We start from the raw sequence: 27077 nt of genomic DNA, 5'->3' as shown, positions 1-27077 counted from the left end.
GCCACCTCTGCTGCTTCCCCAGGCACATTAATAGGGAGCTGGATAGGAAGTGGAGCAGCAGGGACTTGAACCACAAACTGAAAATAAGATGAAAATGAAATCCTGCAGTCATGTCTTGGTGTCCAAGGGGGTTGGTTCCAGGACCACTTCTTATACAAAATGGTATAGCATTTGTATATAACCTGTGCATATCCTTTTTGTATTTTAAATAGTTTCTAAATTACTTGTAATAATTAACACTGTGAATTTTATATGAATAATTGTATTTTTAGGGAATAATGATAAGAAAAAGTATCTGTACATGTTCAGTACAGATGCCCTTTTTTTCTAACTATTCCTTGGCCTGTAGTTGATTGAAGCCATAAATGTGGAACTCCTGGAATTGGAGGGGGATGATTCTATTTGTCTGCAGCAAAGTGGATAGACACTGGTGTGTTCATACAATTGGGATACTATATAGCAATCAATATGAACCAAGCTGTGGTTACACGTGTAACATCTGCACACACATTGTTAAGCATTTTTAGCCAGACCAAAATATGTATTGTGTAATTCCATTCACACACAAGTCCCAACCACAGTGTCTGATGATCAAAATGTACACAGAAAGGCTGATTTTAAAAATATAAAGAAAACAAAGAGTTTCCCATGTTAGTCAGGAACCTGGCTTGCTGACTACCTGAATCAGAACCATATGCCCAAACCTACTAAAACATAATCATTGGGGTTGGGCACAGAAGTCTGCATTTTAAAAATTAATACTCTCAGATGATTCTATTGTTATTATAGATTAGGAGAACAACGATGTATGATTGCCTCCCAGAGCCTGTCTCAGAGACGGTTAGGGCTGGTTTGCGGTCTGGCTGCATGTTTAATGAAGGCATTTTAGGACTCTCTAGGCTGACATTAATTTTACTCTGCCCCTATCTCACATACATAGTTCCAGGCTCTAAAACAATTGCCACCATCTGTCATTCTCAAGGCGTTGATGCCTTTGTCCATTCCACACAAAATAATCTGTGCTTCCCAACAAACTTGTGCTTTCTCGGAGTGTTATATCTGGAGTCACACAAAAGGGAAACTGAGATAGAAATGTGTTTCAAAGGATAGACACCACATCTGTGAGTCCCCAAGTTCCTCCACTGCTATTAAGTTTTATTTGGAAACCAGCATAATTACTGTAATCTTTCTTATTTCATTCATAACACTTATTTTGAAAACAACTCCCTGGAGAAACACTCATAAAGCTTGTTGAAATAATTATAAACTTAATGTTTGAGCTTTTCATGCACAGAAGTTGAAATGTTACCCTTTTATGACAAATTAGAGAACAAACAAATTACTGAAGACAATGAAAGAATCCAACTTGAGTTGTTTTAGTGGGATGGTGGGGATATGGTTGAGAGTGTGGAAAGAGGGAAAGAGAAGAAGCAAAATTTAAGAAGCAAAATGAGAAGATAAGCAAAAAAAAAAAAAAAAAAAAAAAAACCTCCTTTAATTTCATAGGTTGCATGGAATTTAAAAGCCATGAACTAATTTCTTCTACTTGTTTTCTTTAGCTTGTCATCACCAAGAAGTTCTACCAGCAGTCCTGCACTCGGCCTCCCTGGCACCCAGGAGGCTACCAATGTTAAAGGTAAGCTTTTCTGGACATTGCCCTTTTGCCCAGGTTCTGTGTATGTTGCTTTTAGGTTCTTTTTCATCCCAGCATTACTGCAGTATGACTGACAAATAAAACCTATATATATTTAAGTGGGTACAACATGATATTTGATATGAGTATGCAATATAAAATGATTAGGATGATCAAGCTAGTTAACACATCAGTCATCTCATACTTACCTTCTGGGGTGTGTGTGTGTATGTGTGTGTGTGAGAAGTGAGAACACTTGAGGTCTGCTTTCAGGTCTACAATAGATTTTCATTATCCCTAGTTATCACTAGTTACCAGGTCCTACAATAGGTCTCTAGAACTTACTCATCTCATAACTGGAAGCTTACATACCCTGACCAACATTTCCTATTTACCTCACTCCAGTGTCCCTGATCCCCACCATTCTACCCTCTGCATAAATTTGACTCTATCTTTTTTTTTTTTTTTAAAGATTTACTTATTTGAAAGATGGAGTTCAGAGAGAGAGAGATCTTCACTGACTCACTCCCCAAATTGCTGCAATGGCCAGAGCTGAGCTGATCTGAAGCCAGGAGCCAGGAGCCAGGAGCTTTTTCCTGGTCTCCCACATGGGTATAGGGGCCCAAGGACTTGGGCCATCTTCCACTGCTTTCCCAGGCCATAGCAGAGAGCTAGATCGGAAGTGGAGCTGCTGGGACTCGAACTAGCACCCATATGGGATGCCAGCACTACAGGCCAGGGCTTTAACCCACTACGCTACAGTGCCAGCCCCAATAAGTTTGACTTAAAAGAAGATTTATTTATTTATTTTAAAGGCAGAGTTACAGAAAGTGGAGGAGAGATGGCAGGGGGTGGGGATCTTCCATCTGCTGGTTCACTCCCCAAGTGGCTAAAACAGCTGAGGCTGGCCAGGCTGAAACCAGGAGCCTGAGTCTGGGACTCCCACATGGATGCAAGAGCCCAGGCACTTAGACCATCTTCTGCTGCTTTCCCAGGTGCATTACCAGGGAGCTGGATCAGAAGTGGGGCAGCTGGGACTCGAACCAGCACCCACATGGGATGCTGGCGATGCAGATGGCAGCTTCACCTGCGCCCCAACACCCACCCCATAAGTTTGACTTTATTAAGAGTTCACATAAGAGAGATCTTCAGGCTTGCCCCCAAATGGTAGAGTTAGAAATGTGCCGGGGTCGGGGGGCCGGCGCTGTGGATCACTAGGCTAATCCTTCGCCTGTGGCACCGGCACCCCAGGTTCTAGTCCTGGTTGGGGCGCCAGATTCTGTCCCGGTTGCTCCTCTTCCAGTCCAGCTCTCTGCTGTGGCCCAGGAAGGCACTGGAGCATGGCCCAAGTGCTTGGGCCCTGCGCCCGCATGGGAGACCAGGAGGAAGCACCTGGCTCCTGGCTTCGGATTGGCCCAGTGCGCTGGCTGCAACGCACCAGCCATAGCGGCCACTTGGGGGGTGAACCAATGGAAAAAGGAAGACCTTTCTCTGTCTCTCTCTCTCTCTCCCCCCCTGTCTAACTCTGCCTGTCAAAAAAAAAAAAAAAAAAGTGCCAGGGGAATCCTATTCAATCCCATCGAGGTGGCATGTACCAATGCCATCTCACTAGTCCAGGTGATTAATTTCAGTTCACAATTGACCGTAATGATAGGTCTAAGAGTCAAAGGGATCACATAGACAAGACTAGCATCTGCTAATACTAACTGATAGAATAAAAAAGGGAGAGAACGATCCAACATGGGAAGCAGGATACACAGCAGACTCATAGAATGGCAGATGTCCTAGGCCTCAGAATCAGCCCTTAAGGCATTTGGATCTGGCTGAAGAGCCCATGAGAGTATTTTAGGCATGGAAAGCCAAGACACTCTGGCAAAAAAAAAAAAAAAAAAAAAAAAAAAAAAAAAAATCCTAAATGAAAGATCTCTGCGAGTGAGATCCCAGTAGAAAGAATGGGCCATCAAAGAAGGAGGTACCTTTCTCTGAAGGGAGGAGAGAACTTCCACTTTGACTATGACCCTGTCGGAATAAGATCGAAGTTGGGGAACTCAAAAAGCTTCCATAGCCTTGGCAACTCATGACAAAAGCCTAGGGTGATTACTGACGCCATAAACAAGAGTGTCAATTGTTAAGTCAACAGCAGGAGTCACTGTGCACTTACTCCTCATGGAGGATCTCTGTCCTTAATGTGTTGTACAATGTGAATTAATACTATAACTAGTACTCAAACAGTATTTTACAGTTTATGTTTCTGTGTGGGTGCAAAGTGTTGACATCTTTACTTAATATATACTAAATTGATTTTCTGTATATAAAGATAATTGAAAATGAATCTTGATGCAAATGGAATGGGAGAGGGAGCGGTAGATGGTAGGGTTGTGGGTGGGAGGGAAGTTATGGGGGGGAAAAGCCATTGTAATCCATAAACTGTACTTTGGAAATTTATATTTATTAAATAAAAGTTTAAAAAAGAGAGATCTTCAAAGAGTTCATAGAGAATATATATTATGAAAACTATGTATGAATTCTAAAATTTTGGCATTAAAATAAGCTCATACCAAATTGTTACAAATGTCTGAACATAATCCAGTTTGAAGCACGAAGAAGGATAAGATATCAATTTGAAAAGAGCCCCTATCAGTGCAACATAAAATTCTGCTACAAATTAAGGGAAAATAAATAATCAAATTTATAATGGAACTTATGTGGAATAATGATGAAATCATTGATGCTTGATGAAAGTTGATTAACATAATGCTTCAAAGAAATCATCAGTTTACAAAGGAATAACTTGTTTTAAGAAGGGAGAGATGATGTTGAACATGAATCCCACAGTGGCAAACTATCCACATCAATTTGGGAGGAAAAATTCATCTTGCTTGTGCCCTAATTGAACAGGACTGCTTATTAAAGCAGAAATAATATCCAGTGCTGTATATATCTGCATTGGTTTGGCTTACTTAATTCTGACAGAAAAATTAAAGTTGAGCAAATTTTCTGCTTGATGGGTGATAAAACCCAAATCAGCTGCACCCAGATCAGCTGCAGACAAGAGCAGAGATTTCAATGGAGATTTTCAAAAAGCAGGTTGAAGATTCTGAAGGATTTGTTTGAGAAACTAGAGTAGGAGAGGAAACATGGCTTTCCCAATACAATCCTGAAGACAACACAAAATCAAAGCAGTGGATACCAAGAGGTATGAAATGGTCCAATCAAAGCAAAAACGGACCAGTCAGGAGCAAAGGTCAAGGGCAACAGTTTTGGGGGGATATTCAAGGCATTTTGCCTATTGACTTTCTAGGGGCTAAAGGATTTATCTATAAATCCTTTATAAAAGAAGTGTTCTGAGAAACACTTCTTTATAAAAGAAGTATAAAAGAAGTGTTTTGAGAAAGTTTGGCAAAATTTTAGCAGAAAACTTCACTGAAGAGTTCTTCTCCAGAACAGTAGTGCGCTTGTTCATTCCACTCATAAAATGAGGGGAACTTTGTGAGAGTCTCTACCTTCCAGTCCTGATTTTGATCTTTCCAGCTTCTTTTATCTTAAAAAAAATCTTCAAAGGGTGCCCATTTTCCTTCAGTTGGTAATGTACAAGTGCTGCATTGCCATGGTTAAATTACCAGGATACTCATTATTTGGGGATGGACTAAATGGTTGGTATCATCACTTACAAAAGTATCTTGAACTTGATCTTGATGCAGGCTATGTTGAGAAACAAATTCATGGTTTTTTTGTTTTGTTTTGTTTTGTTTTTTGTTTTTTAATTTGACAGGCAGAGTTAGATAGTGAGAGAGAGAGACAGAGAGAAAGGTCTTCCGTTGGTTCACCTCCCAAATGGCTGCCACGGCTGGTGCACTGTGCCGATCTGAAGCCAGGAGCCAGGTGCTTCCTCCCAGTCTCCCATGCGGGTGCAGGGCCCAAGCACCTGGCCATCCTCCACTGCCTTCCTGGGCCTCAGCAGAGAGCTGGACTGGAAGAGGAGCAATTGGGACTAGAACCCGGCGCCCATATGGGATGCTGGCACCGCAGGTGGAGGATTAACCAAGTGAGCCACAGTGCTGGCCCCCAAATTCATGTTTTTAAAATTTTTTCATTCCATTTTTTTTTTCACAAACTGCTTAAATTCCCCTAATGTAAGTAAAATCATACAGTATTACTCTTTCTGTGCCTGGCTAATTTTAGTTCACACAATGTCTATCAGGCTTATTTATGCCACACGTGTTAAGATTTTTTTTAAAGATTTATTTATTTGAAAGATAGAGTTATTGCAAGGCAGAGGCAGAGAGAGAGAGAGAGGGAGGGAGGGAGGGAGAGGGAGAGAGGTCTTCCATCCACTGGTTCACTCCCCAGATGGCCACAACAGCTGTAGCTGCACCAATCTGAAGCCAGGAGCCAGGAGCTTCTTCAGGTCCTCCATATGGATGCAGGGGCCCAAGGACTTGGGCCATCTTCTACTGCTTTTCCAGGCTATAGCAGAGAGCTGGATCAGAAGTGGAGCAGCTGGGACTTGAACTGAAGCCCATATGGGATGCTGGCACTGCTCGCTGCAGCTTTATCCACTTGCCACAGTGCTGGTCCCAAGATTTTTTTAAAGACTGAATAATATCTCATTTGATATGTATAATACATTTTTCTGTATCAGGTCATTATGTTGTTCCCATATTCGGCTATTGTGAATAATGCTGCAATGAACATGAGGGTACAGGCATCTTTCAAAACCTTGCATACATACCAGAAGTAGAATAAATGCATCAAAGCCAACAAAATATAAAAGGCATTCAGCATCACTAATCACCAGGGAAATGCAAATAAAAAGTGCAGTGAGATATCACTCACACGTGGTCATGAATGGGCCAGGGCCAAAGCCGGGAGCCAGGAACAAAATCCAGGTCTCCCACATGGGTAGCAGGAGCCCAATTACTTTTTATTTCCATGTCTTTCTTGAACACCTTATTTTCTTCATGGGTTGTTTTCTTGATCTTATTGTTCATGCTCTCTTATAGTTTGCTATGCTTGCTTAAAATGATTATTTAAATTTTTTTCAGGCTATTAAAAGCCATCCATTCGGGGGCAGTTGGTTACTGGAAGGTTGTTGTGTTCTTCAGGTGGTGCACTGTGTCTTGGCTTTTTCATTGTCCATGAAGCCTCAAGTTGCTGTGTTCACATTTGAAGATGCGATCACCTCTAGGCTTCATTCACTGGCTTCAGCAGAGAAACACCTGTAAGAACCAGCTCTGCTAGGGATTCTAAGGTTTTCTCAGAACTTTTCTATGGGTGCACCACTCCACCCATCTTGCTCCTTCTTCCGGATGGATTTTTAAGATTGTGTGTCCTCTTACAAGTCCAGAAAGTTTGTTTGCTTTCCCTGGGGTGATGCCCTGAAATGCTCACCTTTGTGTGCTTTCTTCTAACCCCATGGCGTTGGGCTGTCTGTGTGTGGCATCTACAGGGGCTCACATGGACTGTCTCTGGGGTGCACACATGGAGCCAACCACTGGGGGTGGTAGTGAGGCACATGAAGCATCAGGGTGCCTGTGGGTCAGTTGAGGGTGGTGTGTAGGTGAGGCATCCTATACAAGTCGTGCTTAGGCTTCCCGATGAAGTCCTTAAAGCTGTAAGATCCGGGGTCCCTTGGTTGAGTTCCTAGGCCCTGATTGCTGGAAGTTCCTGCCTCTGTTCGCTGCTCAAGTACTCGGCTGTGCTGATGACCACAGTAGGAGAGTGGGATGGAAAGGAGATGGTCCTCTTGGGCAGTGTCTCATAGGCTGGAGGAGCCAGATACTCACTCAGTCCACTCTCACTTTGGCCCATGTGAGAAATCAAGGGCCAAGGATGTCTCTCTTGGCATTCTCTTGCTACCTAGGAGAGGGAGTGACATGGGTAAAGTGAAATTTCTTGTTGGCCTTTTCAGTGCATCCCTTCTTGGATTCTTTTTTTAAGATTTTATTTATTTGTTTGAGAGGTAGAGTTACAGACAGCGAGAGGGAGAGACCGAGAGAAAGGTCTTCCGTCCATTGGTTTACTCCCCAGTGGCCGCAACAGCTGGAGCTGCTGATCCGAAGCCAGGAGCCAGGTGCTTCCTCCCAGTCTCCCATGTGGGTGCAGGGGCCCAAGCATTTAGGCCATCCTTCACTGCCCTCCCAGGCCACAGCAGAGAGCTGGACTGGAAGAGGAGCAGCTGGGACTTGAACCAGTACCCATATGGGATACCCGCACTGGAGGCGGAGGATTAACCTACTGTGCCATGGCGCCAGCCCCCGCCCCCTTGGATTTTTTACTCCAGTGGTGCATTGGACACCTGGACTCCCACAAGGTACCCTGCCCTGTGGGTGACAGTTGATCAAAGCTTCTGTAGGGAGATGATGGTAGAACACTCCTATCCCATCTTCTTATTGATACCTCTCTCCTCTGCTTTCAGGTTGTTCTCTGTGGTTTCCATTCGCCCACAAAAGGCAAGAGAATCTAGGAAGAAAATAACAGTGCTCCGCTCTGGATATTTGCTCTTAAAAGTAACCATTATTTCAGGGCAAAAATTTTCCTCCTCCCTAGTTATCCCAGACTGTAACTTCCATTAGAGCTTGGAGCTCTGAACAGAGTAATTTGAGCATGATTGGGTTTTCCAGAGAATTAAGAGAAATGAAAACAATGTAATTAAAATGATGACTCATCAACTAGTAAACTGTATTTGCTCATCTATAGTCACCTCCACCCTGCTTTAATTAAATTGGGTTAACAGTAGAGGTTCTACTACTAAACTCCAAATTCAAGTTGTTTAACACAGTAAAAGACATTTTGCTTCTTCATGTGAAGGCCAAGGTGGCTGTTCTGGCGGGAGACCTTCCCCTTCCACGTGGTGATTCTGGGAGGCAGAGCACCTCCCCTGGGGGTTACCCCGTCCCCTGGGGCCCCATGGGCCTTTGTCTCCCTCTGGCAGGTGGGGGTGGGGCAGGGCAGGCACACGTGCTCCTCCCCACGTCAGCCTGGGTCTGAGGCACACCACTTCTGCTCACATTCCAGTGTGATGCCAGAGAGCTGAGACGCGGATTCCTTGGCTGGGCAGTGATCCTAGCAACAACTGCACACTCGGGAAGGGAACAGCTGGCCATGCGGCCACACATTCTATTTTGAGGAGGAAACACAATATATTTTTTCCTGTATAATTTCCATCTCTTAGAATTGAATCGTGGAAGGGTTCATAAGACTCGGGATTGAACATTGTTACCATTCTCTACAGTGTTTCGGTACTGCTTGCCTATTTTCTGTGGCATTTACAGTTTTAGTGTGTGTGTACGTGTGAGGAGAGGGCGAAAGGGCTATCTTGCAGCCTTAAGGGTTTTCTCTAACTAACAGAGAGAGAGGTTTCTAACAGTTCCCTTGAATGAGTGCTACTGTGCTGACTGGCTTTCCTAATAGAATTTGACTTCACGGGAATAGTCTGTTGGAGACTGGTTTTGTGTGTTCCTCTGGCTTGCTGAGGCAAGAGGACAGGACAGCCAACCATTTGTGCTATTGTTAAAAATCAGGAAAGACGTTCTTTCTCTCTTAGCCGTAAGGAACAAAACATTAAAACACACTGCACAGCTTGGAGACAAGCCTGAGCTGGTGTAGGGGAAATTAAGCAAACTGATTGCGGTGTTCCTATAAAGTTAAGGTGCATCTGATCTGAGTAGCACAAAATACAGTCCTGTCCCATCTCTATTGCTATTCGGGCCCTCCAAAATACTGATTAACCCCACTCATCACATCTGTCTTCTAGAGCTGCCTGGCCGTCTGCAGCAGATAGATGGGGTGTTGGCGAGGTGGTAATGGGAGCAGCCAAACCATGATGAAACCTATTCAATAGCTATTACTTTGTATCCTGTCTCTGCAGTTTTATGGTAAAGTACTGACATAAGGAAAGGTAGAAATGACATAATTGTATTTTTTTAAGATTTATTTTATTTTATTTGAAAGGTAGAGTTACACAGAGGCAGAGGCAGAGAGAGAGAAAAAGAAAGATCTTCCATCCACTGGTTCACTCCCCAGATGGCCACAATGGCCGGAGCTGTGCCCATCTGAAGCCAGGAGCCAGGAGCTTCTTCTGGGTCTCCCACACAGGTGCAGGAGCCCAAGAGAGAGTGGGATTGAAAGTGGAACAGCCAGGACTCGAACTGGTGCCCATATGGGATGCCAGCACTGCAGGTGGTGGCCCTGCCTGGTATGCCACAGCATCAGCTCCTGTATCTATTCTTTTTTTTTTTTTTTTTTTTTTTTTTTTTTGACAGGCAGAGTGGACCGTGAGAGAGAGAGAGACAGACAGAGAGAAAGGTCTTCCTTTTGCCATTGGTTCACCCTCCAATGGCCACCGCAGCCAGCGCATCGTGCTGATCCAAAGCCAGGAGCCAGGTGCTTTTCCTGGTCTCCCATGCAGGTGCAGGGCCCAAGCACTTGGGCCATCCTCCACTGCACTCCCGGGCCATAGCAGAGAGCTAGCCTGGAAGAGGGGCAACTGGGACAGAATCTGGCGCCCCGACCGGGACTGGAACCCAGTGTGCCAGTGCCGCAAGGCGGAGGATTAGCCTAGTGAGCCACGGCACCGGCCTCCTATATCTATTCTTAATGATGACTAACAAATTTGTCCATATTGCCTTTTTCATTCTCAGATGGTCATTTAAAATTATTTATTTTTAAAGTTGTTTGTGAGGTAGAGAAATGGCGCAGGGTACAGGGAGAGACAGCAAGCTCCCACTTGCTGGTTTACTCCCTGAATGTTGCAATGGCTGGGGCTAGAGCCAGGAGCCAGGAGCTCAGTCCAGGCCTCCCATGTGGGTGGCAGGGACCCAAGCAGTTGAGCCGTCACCACCTGCTTCGTCTCAGCGTCTGCAATGGCAGACAACTAGATTTGGGAGCAGAGTCAAAGATTGAACCCAGGCACTCTGGTATGGGATGTGGGCAAATTAACTGCTAGGTAAAACGCCCATCCCTCACATGGTCATTTTGACATAACTGACAGCTGCTGTCTTCATTCAGAGGTGAGAGTACGTCAAGGCAGAATTATTTAACTTGGTCACATGTTAACCTCCCTTAGTGCTTTGTTTCCACGTCCATGTCTAACTTTTGGGTTATCTACTTTAATTGTGCTGGGAAACCCTGGTCTACTGATCGTCCCTTTGTAATATCCAGTCACAAATGGCCCAATCAGCTGGGCTGTGCTTAAGTGTGATTCATGATCATCATAGGAAAAAAGTTCTCAAATTCTTTGCCATAGCTGCTTTTTAAGGAATTCAGTCATATTTGTTCAGTCTACACTGAGATGGTTTTCCTTTTGTATTAATTGTCTTTCCCAGTGTTTCATATGGTTGAGGCTTTCCTGACTGGTTCTTTCCCATAGTCCATCATGTGCTCAACCCTCATATTCGAAGAACAAAGCAATAGCTAATCAAATCCAACTATGAGGGGCAGGCATTTGATGTGGCAGTTAAGGGGCTGCTTGGGGGGTGGGGCAGCACTGTGGCATAGCTGGTAAAGCCGCCACCTGCAGTGCCAGCCTCCCATATGGGCACCAGTTCGAATCCTAGATGCTCCACTTCTGATGCAGCTCCCTGCTAATGGTCTAGGAAAACAGTGGAAGATGGCCCAAGTGCTTGGGTCCCTGCACTCACCTGGGAGACCTTGTAGAAGCTCCTGACTCCTGGCTTTGGATTGGCTCAGTTCCAACTGTTGCAGCCACTTGGAGTGTGAACCAGCAAATGGAAGACCTTGTTCTCTGTCTCTCCTTCTCTCTGTAACTATTCCTCTCAAATAAATAAATACAGTCTTAAAAAAAGTGAGGCATTCTTTTTTTTAAAAAAAAAGAAAGAAAAAGAAGCAGCAGCAGCTTAGGATGCCCAATCCCAAATCCAGCTTCCTGCTGATTTACATGGGGGGAGGCAGCAGTGATGGCTCAAGTAATTGGGCCCCTGCCACCCACATGGGAAACCTGGCTGGCATTTTGGCTCCTGGTTTTGGCCTGGCCCATCCATGGCTATTGTGGGCATTTGGAGGCATGAACCAATAGATGGGAGCTCTGTTTGTCTCTCTGAAGGACTTTCAAATAAATGAGTGAAGTTTTAAAAATCCAACCACTGGGACCAGCGTTGTGGTGTAGTAGGTTAAAGCTGCTACCTATGATGCCAAAATCCTATAGGGACACTTGTTCTCATCCTGGCTGCTCTACTTCTGATCCCTGCCAATGGACTAGGAGAAGCAGCAGCAGATGGCCCAAGTGTTTGGGCCCCTGCCACCCACATGGGAGACACAGGTGAAACTCCTGGCTTCTAGGGAGTGAACCAGCAGATGGGATAGCCACCCCCCATCTCTCTGTCTCTCTGTCTCTCTGTCTATATGTGTGTAAAACTTTCAAATAAATAAATAAATCTTTTTTAAAAAAAACCAAGCATTAAAAAAATGCAGTGTAACAAACAAGCTGAGGCCTCTGACTTCTCTCCATTTGTACTCTGCTGAGACAACTTCTAGCAAGTTTTTGTGTAATTACAAAGCTCTATGCAGCAGAAGCAACTTTGTGAAGAGTGAGTTGGGATGCAGGCTGATTCCACTGGGCCTGCACTCACTGGCCAGCCCTTTCATTAGCTATGTTGCACACCTGTACTGCTCTAGTTAATCTTCCAAAAGGGCTCTTTGATTCTGTTGTTCCAGGGGATGTAGTGTGCACTGGGAGGGAGTTTTATACGGGATGACCATGGCGGCCCCGGGTGTGACACCTGCAGGATATCCTAGGATATTCCCCACTCACAGACGACAAATTCCAAGTCTCTGAAACATCTATCTGGAACTGCTTTTGTGGCAAACATCCTCTTAGGAGAATATTTTTGAGGACCAAATCTAAAAGGACAACCAGCCTATGGCTTGCAATGTGATTGCTAGAGTATTTGTGTCCATTTTGAACACCCTTATTTTTCTCCTACTTCTTCAGTTCTATTTCTATTCTTCTGTGAAGCCTTCTACAAGCCTCAAAAGACTTCAAAAAGCAGTAAGAACTTACCAGACTCCCCAAAAGTCGTATTCTGCCCACCCAATCCACTATCCACACAGAGAGATTTCAACATAGAAATGAGGCTGGAAACAGGCAGGGGCTCTCTTCCACTGTTTCGCTCACTCTGTTCCAGTTACATTGGCTTCATTTTGTACCTTGGAAATGCAAAGTTGTTTCCTGTCTCAGGGCCTTTGCATATGCTGTTCTGTTTGCTGAAACTCAGTTATTTCAGCTCTGCTGAGCAGTATCTTGCAGATCTTTCTGTCCTGAGACTCAACTTCGCCTCTTTAGAGAGCCCTTCCCTGGCTACCATGTATAAAGGAAGTTCTTCACATCCTCCCCTCCTAATTTTTATCTTGGTGCCTGGCTTGCTTTTCATGTTTGTCTACTTGTTTATTATTTCATTCTCCAACAACAGAAGCTTCATAAGGGCAGAGATTTGTCTGTCTTGTTTTTCCTTATATCCCCAGCACCTGGCACTGGGCTCGACACAGACTAGATGCACTAAAATGCTTGAACAATGGTTGTTTTTAAGAAAGAAATATCTATTTATTTCAAAGGCAGTGTGACAGAGAAAGAGGGAGAGACAGATCTTTCATCCACTGGTTCACTCCACAATGCCTGCAATAGCCAGGGCTGGGATAGGCCGAAGCTGGAAGCCAGAAACTCCATCTGGGTCTCCTACGTGGGTAGCCGGCGCCCAAAGACTTGGGCCATCTTCTGCTGCCTTCTCAAGCACATTAGTAGGAAGCTGGATTAGAAGTCTTGGGGCCAGTGCTGTGACATAGTAGGCTAGGCCTCTGCCTGCAGCGCCAACATCCCATATGGGCACAGGTTTAAGTCCCAGCTGCTCCAGCTCTCTGCTGTGGCCTGGGATAGCAGTGGAGGATGGCCCAAGTGCTTGGGCGCCTGCACCCGCGTGGGAGACCCGGAAGAAGCTCCTGGCTCCTGGCTTCGGATTATCGCAGCTCCGACCGTTGCAGCCTTTTTGGGAGTGAACCAGCAGATAGAAGACCTTTCTCTCACTTTCCCTCTCTCTCTGTAACTCTACCTCTCAAGTAAATAAATAAAATCTTTAAAAAAATAAGAAGAAGATGTGAAGATGAGAGCTAGGCAGCTCCTAGTTGCCTGACAAGATCAAGAGGGAGTGCATGCAACACCAGAGAATCTGATTAACGCTCTGAACAAGTCTGGATTAAGTGACCTTGCAGAAAGTCTAACTAATGACAATGAGACAAATAGTTAGCTTCTTTTTTCTTTTTTTATTAAAACTGTGATAAGATTTTGTTACCAAGCAGCATTTGATAAGAGGTCCACTGGTTTTGGTAAACAATAAACATTTTTATAACAAAAAAAAAAAAGAAGAAGAAGAAGAAAGAGAAGGAGAAGAAAGCGGCCTGGACTCAAACTGGCACTTTGATATGGGACCTTGGTGACACAAGCAACATCTTAGCCTCTGCACCACAACGCTGGCTGTTGAACAAGTTTTTATGAACTTTCCATTGTTTGCTTTTACCTATAATGTAATCCTTTAAAGGGGAAGTTCTTTGTTTATAATTTGTCTTCCAAAAGGCACTTGATGCATTCCTTGAAAAGCGAGAATGTACTTTGTAGAACTAGCCATTAAAAAGCTTGTTTTTCTAATGACAGCCTTTCGATTCCTATGTCGTAGCCCTGAAGTTGTAATACCTTAAAAACGGGGTGAATAAGCAGTGCAGGGCGCTGTTGCACGTGTATCCACTCCTCTACCCCCAGCCAGGTTTGGTAATGCACTTGAGAGGAGCCTTCAAAAAGTTTACTAAAATGCATAGTAAAATGATGGATCGTTTTCTAATTTTTTTTGCATCCAAATAAATTTCTCAGTTAATTCCATTTTCCACAAACTTGTTGACGGGTCCTTGCCCAGGCAGGCAGACGCCAAGTCCGAAGCGTGCATGTGAGTGGTGTGACAAGTGCAACAGGTGTGATTTGCAGAGTGAGGGGAAGAGAGCAGAGGGCAGGTGAATGTTCGGCAGGTGCCTGCTAGGGAAAGACCTTCCATTTCCTAGTCATGTAGGTGTCTTATTGCTTCTGAGCCTGCTTGATTTTGCTTCAGTGTGTCCCCTTGTGCCATTTGTGGGTTATTTCCAAAGCTTACTGCTGCTGGAGATAGAGGCCCCCGAGGAGAAGTTGGGGGTCCAGCAGAAGAGCAGAGCAAGGGTGTGACTGGGAGGAGGGCCCTTTTCCCACAGGTTTTCTGGCCCCAGCGTGGGATGGTAAAGCTGTGGATGGCAGCCAGAGCAGGCCACCTGCCCCAGATTTCCCCGGGGAGACTCCCGGCTCCCCACCAGTGGCCAGCTTTTCCCAGACAGAGGCATGAGGACTTCCCCTCTCCAAGGTCTGCTCTGTTCTAAGTCCAGGAGTGGGGCCAACGAGAGGACTCACCTTTCCCTCAGCCCTACAAGGAGACACCAGGGAACAACACTCGGCCATCTCAACCACCCACACCCAGCTCCTACCTGTCTCACCTGTGTGACTTCACTCCCCAGTCCACCTGTGAGGCACCTGAGTCCCCCTCCTTGAGGCGTGGCACGCTCTGCTCCCACCATTTGCACACCCGGAAGGTTCTCCTTGTCCTGCCTCCACTCGTCTCCCAGCACCTGCTGCCTGGGGGTGGGGGTGGGGGGGAACAGCCAGTTTTCCCACTGCCCTTTCAGTGCAAGCACTTACAGGTGCATTTTGTGGCGAGGAGAAGGAGGGCTCTGAGAGACTTTGTCATGAACATCTGCACTGTCTCCCCCAGGGCCACCCTTGACTGCTTTGTTAACAGAGGATAGTTGAAGGGGGAGGCCAGGGGCTCACACAGGCAGGCTGCTGCTCCCTCACCTTCCCCCATCCCACTGTGGAACTTAACAGCCACTGCTGTTAAGGGGACCGAGGTCACGCAGAACAAAACTCCCTCGCCATAGCTTCCGCGTTCACTGGGGGTGTTAGCTCCTGCCGCAGAGGAACCAGCTAGCAGCAGGACTTGGTTTTCTGGCGCATATGCTTTGCTGTGAGAACTGCATACGTTTCATTTAAACTGCAGAAGGAAAGAAAGATCACATTAGGAAAGAGGGTTTAGCCTAGCAGTTAAGGTACCCAGGTCCCACACAGGCGCGCTCTCTAACTCCTGGCTCCAGCTTCCTGCCGCTGCAGACCCTGGAAAGCAATGGTGGTAACTCAAGTGATTGAGTTCCTGCTACCCATGTGGGAGACCTGGGTTGTGATCCAGCTCCTGGCTTCCCCCTGGGGATTTCAGGAGTTAATTGGCATCTGAGAGTGCACTCACTGTCTCTTTGTCTCTCTCCCCACCTCTCAAATAAATTTTGAAAAAATTGGAGCCAGCATTGTGGTACAGCAGGTTAGGCTGTCGCTTGTGAAGCCAGTATTCCATACCAGAGTCCCAGCTGTCTGCTTCCAATACAGCTCCCTGCTAATGTGCATGGGAAAGCAGGGGATGATGGCCAAAGCGCTTGGGCCCCTGCCCCTTACGTGGGAGACCCGGATGGGATTCTAGGCTCCTGGCTTCAGTCTGGCCCAGCCCTGGCTATTAGGACCATTTGGGGAATGAATCAGCAAATGGGAGATCTCTTTGTCCCTTTCTCTCTGTCATTGTACCTTTCAAATAAATAAAATAAATCTTTAAAAAAATGTTTTTTGAAAGAACACATTGGCTACTTGTAAATATGGTGGAGGGATAAGTACTTATGCCTGGACATGAGGTCCTCATGACACGGGAAATGCCAGCTCTGCTGGGTGGTTGCCAGCACGTCCCAGAGATCCCAAGACGGGCCTCTGACTCAGGAAATACCAAGCTGCCTTCCAGGTGTTGGGAATTTTGTTTTGTTTCCCCCTGTCTGTTTAAAGTAGGAAGCAGACTAACAAATGGTTAAATGTGTTTGCCGGAAAATATTCAAGTGTGAGGCAACTGTTTCCAAATTCCCCGCAGAGCCTGGACACAAGGGAACATTGGCAGCCAAGCCTGTTATTAAGAAGGTCACACGGTGCCATCTGCTACTGCGTGCGCTTCACTGTTGAAGCACTACATCCCTGAGGAGGTGGCTGCAATCGATTTTGCCCATGAACCTATAAGACAGCCCTGTAGTGGGCACTGCCGTGGTTTCCGTGGGCACTGCTGTGGTCTCCGTGGGCTTGTGTGAACAAGCCCTGTGCCGGCCTGTGCGCTGGGCTGGAGGTACATGGAATAAGACCAGAAGAAGGTGAAGGTTTAGGTCTCCTTAGCTCAAGCTGCTGGCTGGTGTTCCTACTTCTGTGGGTGCCTAGTTTTAGCCGTCTACAAAATATGATGATAGCACCATAGGGCAGCACGATGAATGCCTTATTCTTTATTGACAAGTTGCAAAATGTTTTAATCCTTAGAAAAGTTGAAAGAATAGTACAATCAATATCTACCTAAGCTCTCCTCGGAGATGCTTCAGTTGTTAGCATTTGGTCACATTTGTTAACATTTAGCTTTATCTCAGTCTCTGTATGAGGGCGCTTCAAAAAGTTTGTGGAAAATCCAATTAAAAGATGTTTATTTTGGTCCAAAAATGTCAAAATCTGTGTATAGTCGTGATACATATTTTCCATGAACTTCCTGAAAACTTCTTTTTAAAAAAATGATATATTGATTTATTTGAAAGAGTTACAGAGAGGGAGAGACAGAGATATTCCATCCACTGGTTTACTCCTCAAATGGCCAAAATGGCTAGGGCTGAGCCAGGCTGAAGCCAGGAGCTTCATCCAGGTCTCCCACATCCGTGACAGAGACCTAAATACTTGGGCAGTCCTCCACTGCTTTCTCAGGCCATTAGAAGGGAGCGGGATCAGAACTGGAGCAGCTGGGACACGAACCAGCGACCATATGGGATGCTGGCATCACAGATGCTACCTTTAACCACTATGCCACAGTGCTGGCCCCTTGAAAATGTCTTGTATGCTGATACAAGTATATACTTCTTTGCTGAACTACTGAGAGTAAAGACATCATAAAGCATATCTAAAAATTCTTCAGCATGTGTCTACTATGAGTAAGAATGTTCTCTTACATAACCACATATCATTATAACACTTGAAAAATTTAACTTTGATAGACTAATTTTTATCAAGCGTGCAGACCATTGAGTGCCTTATTCTTAAGACTGTCAAGAAAAGAGATTTGTCCTGTAATCTCTCCCAGTGGTTAAAAAACTCTCCAAGACAGTGATATCTTATATTTTTGAGGCACTTTGAAAAATATCATGACAGCTCTGGGCCTTATTTTCAGAAAACTATCCACAGACACTTGCATGAGGATACTTCAAAAGATTAGAGGGAAAAGAGAATTAAAAGACAAGGTTATTTCAGTGCAAAATTTTGAAATCTGTGCAGTTTTTTCATAATGTTTCCCCCTCCCCCACCCTTCGACTCCCACTGCCACTCACCTCCCAGCACAAAATAAACATCTTGTCATTTCATTTTCCATGAACATTTTGAAGTACCCTCTTGCAAGCCAACAATGCTCACAGCTTGGATCCCTCCAGGGTGTCCATGGACTTCAGGTTAAGTGTTTTGTAATCTAAAGCTCTTGCTTTGTGTACATGCAATTTAAGACACAATACTCCCTAAGGATGGAGAGTAGCTTGTCTTCATTTTCTCTCCTTATGTTTTGTGCTCATGAACTTTCCTTTAAAGGAATTCAGAGTTTTTTTGTTTGTTTGTTTGTTTGTTTTTTTCCATTGGTTCACTCTCCAATGGCCGCTGTAGTTGGCACACTGCGGCCAGCGCACTGTGCTGATCCGAGGCCAGGAGCCAGGTGCTTCTCCTGGTCTCCCATGGGGTGCAGGGCCCAAGCACCTGGGCCATCCTCCACTGCACTCCCTGGCCACAGCAGAGAGCTGGACTGGAAGATGGGCAACAGGGACAGAATCCAGCGCCACAACCGGGACTAGAACCTGGAGTGCCGGTACCGCAGGTGGAGGATTAGCCTAGTGAGCCAAGACGCTGGCCGGAACTCAGAGTTTTAAGGAGTCTCTGAGATGGGTAGGTGGGAGATGGAATTCTCATCAATCTGTTAAAAAAAAAAAAAAAAAAAAGCTGAATCACAAATAAGACTGGTGTTGTACTATGATAGATACCCAGTAGGTGGACTAAATGATTCGAATGAAAGACCTAGGAACATGCTTCCAAACTTGAGCTTCTTTGTGCAAGAGCTGATATCAACAAGCCTACACTTGCTTTCTTGATAATTTAGTTTTAAACATCAGATACCTGTAGCATTCCATCAGGGTTGACACATCTTGTAAGCACTTAATATCTAAAGGTAGGATTTGTTGATGGTTACTGAGATAGTTTCATCCACAAAATTACCCAATTTGGTTCCAGTTGTAGGAGTAGGAAGTAGAACAGAGAGGTAGATACCTGCTAGCAAATGAGGGTGCCATTAAAAGTCGTTAATCAGAAGGTGAGCTGAAACTGCCAGGGTCAAGTCGAGCTGTGGGTTCTGTTTTGTCAACTATGAACTCCCAAAGCGAAGTCTTCGGCTAACCATATTCCAGCATATGTGAGCTTACTCATTCCTCTCCAAAAACAAACCAAAGAAAAGGAGAGACATTTCTGACTCAGAAAAGTGACCAAATTTGGCTTAAAGATGAACACAACCATGTAAATAACACATGGACATGGCAATGGTCTAGTATCTGTTCTTGGTTTTGTTCCCCTCCCCCCATAATTTGTTCAAATGACTTTCTGTAAAATTTGTATGTTATAGACTCATGTAGTTTACTAATTAATGATTATCTAGTGTAATTCTTGAAAGAAAGGCTAACAAAAAGCCAGTTAAGCTTCTGGCAGGCCTATGGAATGTATAAAAGTCTTATAGAGAGCTTTGAAAGGCTAAGAATTTAGAGAGTGAAGCAGTCAATAATTATGCAGGATAAACTTCTTATCCATTTGCTTTTCCTGGAGCTATGAAAAAGTGAGGTTTTCTTGAATTTAGCTAAATAATTGTTAAGCTCCTCAGCTTTGTCTTAAGATACCTTTCTTTTAAAAGTTTATTAACATTGGCCGGCGCCGCGGCTCAATAGGCTAATCTTCCGCCTTGCGGCGCCGGCACACCGGGTTCTAGTCCCGTTCGGGGCGCCAGATTCTGTCCCGGTTGCCCCTCTTCCAGGCCAGCTCTCTGCTGTGGCCAGGGAGTGCAGTGGAGGATGGCCCAAGTGCTTGGGCCCTGCACCCCGTGGGAGACCAGGAGAAGCACCTGGCTCCTGGCTTTGGATCAGCGCGCTGTGCCGGCCGCGGCGGCCATTGGAGGGTGAACCAAGGGTAAAAGGTGACCTTTCTCTCTGTCTCTCTCACTGTCCACTCAGCCTGTCAAAAAAAAAAAAAAGTTTATTAACATAAAATAGCACAAATAATGAGTGCTTGCTAAAGGCTGTTCCTCTCCTTTGCCTTGTCCACTCAAAGCCAGACCCTGTTTTGCCAACCAGGACTCTCCATTAGCATTTAAAACTATTTTAATTAAAACACACCAGAGAACTCAACGTGAGTGATTATTAGGGAAATATCAATTTAAAAAACAATGAGAGGGGCCAGAGCTATGGCAGGTAAAGCCACCACCTCCAGTGCTGGCATCCCATATGGGAGCCTGTTCAAATCCTGGCTGCTCCACTTCCAGTCCAGCTCTCTGCTATGGCCTGAGAAAGCAGCAGAAGTTGGCCTAAGTCCGTGGACCCCCGCACTCATGTGTGAGACCTGGAAGAAGCTCCTGACTCCTGGCTTCAGATAAGCCCAGGTCTGGCTGTTGCAGCCATTTGGGGAGTGAACCAGTGCATGGAAGACCTCTCTCTCTCTCACTCTGCCTCTGCCTTTCTGTAACTTTGCCTTTCAAATAAAAATAAATAAATAGGGGCCGGTGCTGTGGCACAGCAGGTTAAAGCCCAGGCCTGAAGCGCTGGCATTTCATATGGGCGCCAGTTTGCCAGTTCAAGTCTCGGCTGCTCTACTTCTGATCCAGCTCTCTGCTATGGCCTGGGAAAGCAGCAGAAGATGGCCCAAGTCCTTGGGCCCCTGTACCCACATGGGAGACCAGGAAGAAGCACCTGGCTCCTGGCTTTGGATCGGGGTGGTTTTGGCCGTTGCGGCCATCTGGGAAGTGAACCAGCAGATGGAAGACCTCTCTCTCTGTCTCTACCTCTCTCTGTAACTCTATCTTTCAAATAAATAAAATAAATCTTTAAAAGAAACGTAAAGCAATGAGATACCACTGCATGTCCATCAGAATGGCTGTCATCACAAAACAGATATAAACAAATGCTGGTGAGGATCTGGAGAAACTGGAACCTCCACTCATTGCTGTGGAAATATAAAATAGTAACAGAGCTGCTTTGCAGAATACTTTAGCAATTTCTTTACAAGTTAAACATAAATGTATCACAGGACCCAGCAATTCTACACCTAGATTTTTACCCAAGAGAAATGAAAACATGTCTACACAAAGACTTGCACATGAGTGTTGACCACAGCATTATCCTACGTGGCCAAAATTGGTAGCAACTCTAGTTGCCTATCTAGTGGTGAATGGATAACAAAATGTGTAATAGCCATACAATGGAATACTATTCAGCAATGAAGAACAAAGCACTACAATGTGGACAAATATCAAAAACATGATGGCAACTAAAGAATTCAGAGGTAAAGGACCACATAGTGTATGATTCCATTTATATGAAATGTCCAGTAAAGGCAAATCTATGGAGAAAGAGCATAGATCAAGGATTTGCTGAGGGCTGATGGTAAGAAAGGAAATGAAGTGGGCATGAGGGATTAAAAATATTGGTCAGGAGCCAGCACTGTGGCACAGCATGTTAAAGTGACAACCTGCAGTACTGGCTTCCCATATAGGTGCCGGTTCATGTCCTGGCTGTTCCACTTAAGATCCTCTTCCCTGCTTATGGCCTGGGAAAGTAGTGGAGGATAGCCCATGTTCTTGGGTCTCTGCCACTCATATAGGAGTCCAGGATGGAGTATCAGGTGTCTGGCTTTGGCATGGGCCAGCCCTGGCCATTGTGGTCATTTGGGTAAAGAACCACCACTGATGGCAGATTTCTTTCTGTGTCTGTCTGTCTGTCTGTCTGTCTGTCTCTCTCTCTCTCTCTCTGTCAGTCTACCTTTCAAACAAGCAATACTGGGTTTATGAAAGGATGGCTGTGGTGATGGTTGCCCAACTTGACAAGTTTACTCAAAATCACTGAACTGTACAGTTGATCTGAGTCAATCTTATGTAAGTTATACATTAATAAAATTGATTAAAAATATACCAGAGTTCCTTAAGACCTTAAGAAAGATTTACAGCCTTGGAATTTCAGTATAGCCTTGGTTCCTTCTGATTTTCTAGGAGTATAAGCACTGTATCACAGAAGACTGTTCCAGACCTAAAAATGCTTACACCAAACCTCCAGGTTGATTACAATTTCACTTTTAGCTACTGCTTCGTCTGACCTGACCAACTCTCATTTTTGTTTTGGTGGTGGAATGCAAAAGGGAAACAAGTGATATGTGTCCTTTTGTTCTTCTTCTTCTTATTATTATTTTTTTTTTTGACAGGCAGAGTGGACAGTGAGAGAGAGAGACAGAGAGAAGGGTCTTACTTTGCCGTTGGTTCACCCTCCAATGGCCGCCGCGGCCGGCGTACCACGCCGATCCAAAGGCAGGAGCCAGGTGCTTCTCCTGGTCTCCCATGGGGTGCAGGGCCCAAGCACTTGGGCCAACCTCCACTGCACTCCCTGGCCACAGCAGAGAGCTGGCCTGGAAGAGGGGCAACCGGGACAGAATCTGGCGCCCCGAACGGGACTAGAACCCGGTGTGCCGGCGCCGCAGGTGGAGGATTAGCCTATTGAGCCTCAGCGCCAGCCCTTCTTATTATTGTTTTTGATAATTGTCTAATTGGGAGCATAAGAAATTGTACTAAGACTGGCTTTAACCCTGATTTCCCCTCTTTGTTTGCATTCAGGACTGCTCCCTGATATAACGAGGCCCTTAAAAAAGTCACTTGACATCAAGCATGGAGTGGTGAGTCTAATGTTTCTCAGTGCTCATTTACATGTAGAGAGCTTAAATGATTATCCTCTGTGTAGTATTCATATGGAAATAAGTCAAAAGCAGTTAGAATTAGTTTTAAAATAATACTCATTTGTCAGATATCTATTTCTGAGTGCTTACCATGTGTGTGGCTTTCTACTGGGTGATGGGGATGCAAAGACTACAAAAGTGTTACAAATTGTCAACAACTGATGATGCTCTCCTTTCATCATTGTCACCAACTTTTCCTCTTTCTCATGCATGGTGGTAATTACATTTACTCTATTGGCAAAGAAAAACAAAAACAGCCTTTCTCAGATTGTAAACTTTCATATAATACAGAGAAATGGAAACAAAAGCAAAAATCATCCAAACTCCTTACTTTCCCTCAGAGATAATCACTATTTACATTTTAGTAAACTTCCTTACGAATGTCTCTCTATACTTATGAGTGCATAAAAATATATGCACACGCAGAGAGTATACTGATGAATTCATATACTGGGCATTGTTCTCTGTAATTTTTTTTAAAGATTTATTTATTTATTTGAAAGTCAGAGTTACACAGAGAGAGAAGCAGAGGCAGAGAGAGAGAGAGAGAGAAGGGGGTCTTCCATTTGCTGGTTCATTCCCCAGTTGGCCGCAACAGGTGGAGCTGTGCCGATCTGAAGCCAGGAGCCAGGAGCCAGGAGCCTCCTCTGGATCTTCCCTTGCGGGTGCAGGGGCCCAAGAACTTGGGCCATCTTCTACTGCTTTCCCAGGCCATAGCAGAGAGCTGGATCAGAAGTGGAGCAGCCGGGACTTGAACCAGTGCCCATATGGGATGCTGGCACTGCAGGCGGCAGCTTTACCAGCTATGCCACAGCGCAAGCCCCTGTAATTGGTTTTTATCATTCAGTATTTTCATGGACATCTTTCAGTGTTAATAAACATAGTGCTTTGTCATCATTTTTGAAAATTATTTACTTGAAATACAGAGTGGAAAATTATTTACTTGAAATGCAGAGAGAGAGAGAGAGAGAGAGAGAGAGATCTTCCTTCCACTGGTTCACTCCCCAAATGGCCACAGTAGCCAGGGCCACATCCAGGGGCCTGGAACTCCACTGAGGTCTCAGACTGGCAGTCATATGGGCTTTCATATGGGATTCTGGCCTAGCAGGTGTCAGCTTAACTCACTGTGCCATGATACCACCACAGAGAGACATCATCTAACCACTGGGTCACTTCTCAAATGGTACAACAGCTAGAGCTAGGCCAGGCTGGGTTCAGGAGCAAGGAGTCCCATCTGAGCTCCCACACGGGTGGCAGGACTTCAGTTACATCTGCTGCCTCCCAGGCACATGAGTATAGAGCTGACTCAGATGCACAGAACAGCCAGGCCTTGAACCAGGCACTCCAATACGAGATGAGGGCATCCTAAGCCGTGGGTTAACCTGCTGTGCCACCACATCTTTCCTGTCGTCATTTTTTAATGGATCCATAGTATTCCATTGAGAGAATAAATCACAAGTTTAAAAGAGGCCATGTCACCAGGTATTTAGGTTTCTTAAATTCATGACTAATAGGAACAATGCTGTGATAAATAAAATTTGAATATATATTATATCTTGCAATTGCGAAATAATCTTTTCAGGTTACATACCTTTAAGCAACAATCTTGAATCAGAAGGTACACTTATATTTTGGAAATTATTTATTTTCATTTTATTTCAAAGGCAGAGACAGAGAGTCCAACAGAGAGGAATCTTCCGTATGCTGGTTCATGCCCCACATGCGTGCATCATGCAGGGCTGAGCCAGGCCAAAGCCAAAAACTCCATCTGTAGGGATACAAGTGCCTGTGCTACAACCAGCTGCCTCCCTGAGTGTGCATTAGTGGGAAGCTGGAATCAGGAGCAGAACCAAGACTTGAACCCAGGCCCTCTGTTCCGGGGTCTGAGCAGCCCAGGTAGTGTCTTAACCACTGTGCCATGCGCCTGTCTCACTCCACTTCTATATGGCCGAATTGCCTTCCAGAACAACAGTGCAAGAGAGTGCCTTTTCCTGCGCTGTCTCCAACACTGGCTGTAAAAAAATAATCTTAGTGCTTTCCAATTTGGTAGATGAGGATATTAAAATTTTTTCAATTTCATTTATTTATCAGTGAAGTTGAGTATCTTATGTTTATTAATTGTTGATAGTTCTTCAGGCTGATTCTCATTATTTGCGGTAGTTATGTTTCTAAATGTTGCCTTGACCTTGAACTCTGAATTAAGGAGTACTGAACCATTGCTCCCAGGAAATGCCAGGGTAGGATCCTGTGAGCCGCCAATCACAATGTTTTTTGCCAGCAGAGCAATATGTAACTTTGTATGTATGTTTCTGTTAAAGACACTTTAATATAGGTTGCTAATTTATTACCACTGAGCTCACAGCCAACAGGGTTCTACATCATAGGTAAGGGAATCTTAATTAGCACAGGTCTTTTCTCTGGAAGGCATATCACAGGCTTCTTGTGCTTAGGAATGCTGGACAGCCCTTCAGCCCAGTTCTTGGAGCCATTGCGCATGGTGAAATTACCAAAAAAAAAACATGGCAAAAATATGACACTAAATAGGCTTTGCAAAGGACACCTGACGTCAGTACGACCTTGTTTGCCTTGTTCACCTTCAGGCTGGGAAGGTACCTGTCTGGTGACTTGAATTTTTGCCACTCCAGGCATGTCCACAGATAACCTCAAAGGTGCTGTTAGTATTGACTTTGGGATTAGGATTACACATAAATTCTAGCAAGTCGGTGAATTTGTAAATCTGGAATCCATGAATGATAGGGTATGACTGTTTATTTCCTTTGCCATTTTTCTAGTAGGATGTTTAGCTTTGTCTTATAGACTCATGAAAGCTAGGATTGTTCTCCTACTTCATTAATATTTTCTCCAATTTTGTCATTGCATTTTACTGTTATTATCTGTTATTAAAGTGAATTTTTAAGACTTTCTTTATGTACTTATTTATTCATTTAAGAGCCAAACACAGACAGAGATTGCCCATCTGTTGGTTCATTCCTCAAATGCCCACCACAACTGAGCTGAGTCAGGTGGCAGCCAGGAGGGATGCAATCCAGGTCTCCCACGTGGGCAGCAGGAGCCCAGTCACTTGAGCCATCACTGTTGCCTCCCAGGGTCTACACTGGCAGGAAGCAGGAGTCGAGATCAAGAGCCAGGAATTCAACCCAGGCACTCTGATGTGGGATGTGGACTTCTTAACTGCTAAACTAAACACCCCCTGGCCTATGGCAGCTTCTCACAGCAGTATCAAAGCGTCTTTTGAATTACAGAGAGAATATAATAAATTTCTTTTTTCACAGGCAGAGTTAGACAGTGAGAGAGAGAGAGAGAGAGAGAGAGAGAAAGGTCTTCCTTCCGTTGGTTCACTCCCCAAATGGCTGCTATAGCCAGCGCTGCGCCGATCCAAAGCCAGGAGCCAGGTGCTTCCTCCTGGTCTCCCATGTGGGTGCAGGGCCCAAGCACTTGGGCCATCCTCCTCTGCCTTCCTGGGCCACAGCAGAGAGCTGGCCTGGAAGAGGAGCAACCAGGACAGAACCGGTTCCCCAGCCGGGACTAGAACCCGGGGTGCCGGAGCCGCAGGCAGAGGATTAGCCTAGTGAGCCACGGCGCCGGCCAAATCTAATAATTTTATTAGGTTTCTGTTATTGTGGTTGGGATTGACTTTGAGCTCTCCTTTTTGCAGGCACACCAAATTTGGTGCTTTGATGATTTTTCTCCGGCACCTCGAAGTTATGGAAAAATCTGTAAGTCTCCTCCTAAACTACTGCTTGATGTCTTTTTTCTGCCTTTATTTTAATCATGATCTCCATCTGATACTTTCTTATTTTTCATAGTCTGGGGCCATTTAAGGCTGGTTGCATTCTGCTTGCCCCTTCCTGTCCCTCTTCTAACAAAAAGGAGAGTTGGAGGCAGAAGTAACAGGAAGGAGAAATCCGACAGATGGGCCACTCAGCACTCAGCAGCTCTGAAACAGGAGGTGTACATGAGGAGGTTGTGGCGGTGGCCGGGATCGGGATTATATATGAAAGAGTTTGGAACTATTCTTTTTTTTTTTTTTTTTTTGATAGGTAGAGTTATAGACAGAGAGAAAGAGAGAGAGAGAGAGAAAGGTCTTCCTTCTGTTGGTTCACTCCCCAAATGGCCGCCACAGCCGGCGTGGAACTATTATTTTAAAATTTGTGTTGATTTATTTGAGAGGCAGATAGAGTGAGACGCACAGAGAGATCTCCCATCTGCTGGTGCACTCCCCAAATGCCTGCCGCAGCCAGGGCTGGGCCAGGCTGAAGGTGGGAGCACAGAACTCAACTT

General features: G+C 45.0%; 1 protein-coding gene across 17 annotated transcripts in view; it reads left to right on the top strand.

Moving 5' to 3' along the window:
• C8H4orf51 (chromosome 8 C4orf51 homolog) overlaps positions 1 to 27077 on the top strand; it is a 71896-nt gene that overhangs the window by 25549 nt on the left and 19270 nt on the right. For 16 of the 17 annotated variants that reach the window (XM_089302426.1, XM_089302419.1, XM_089302421.1 and 13 more), the window contains 3 exons: positions 1560 to 1636; positions 22657 to 22715; positions 26452 to 26512. In XM_089302426.1, the coding sequence (XP_089158552.1) occupies positions 1560 to 1636; positions 22657 to 22715; positions 26452 to 26512 (197 nt within the window). The remainder of the gene's footprint in view (positions 1 to 1559; positions 1637 to 22656; positions 22716 to 26451; positions 26513 to 27077) is intronic. The other variant, XM_089302428.1, reaches the window with a different exon arrangement.

This window comes from Oryctolagus cuniculus, chromosome 8 (assembly GCF_051225735.1).
Source record: "Oryctolagus cuniculus isolate XC-2025 breed Fujian yellow rabbit chromosome 8, ASM5122573v1, whole genome shotgun sequence".
Lineage (NCBI taxonomy): Eukaryota > Metazoa > Chordata > Mammalia > Lagomorpha > Leporidae > Oryctolagus > Oryctolagus cuniculus.
This window is presented reverse-complemented; position numbering and strand designations above follow the sequence as displayed.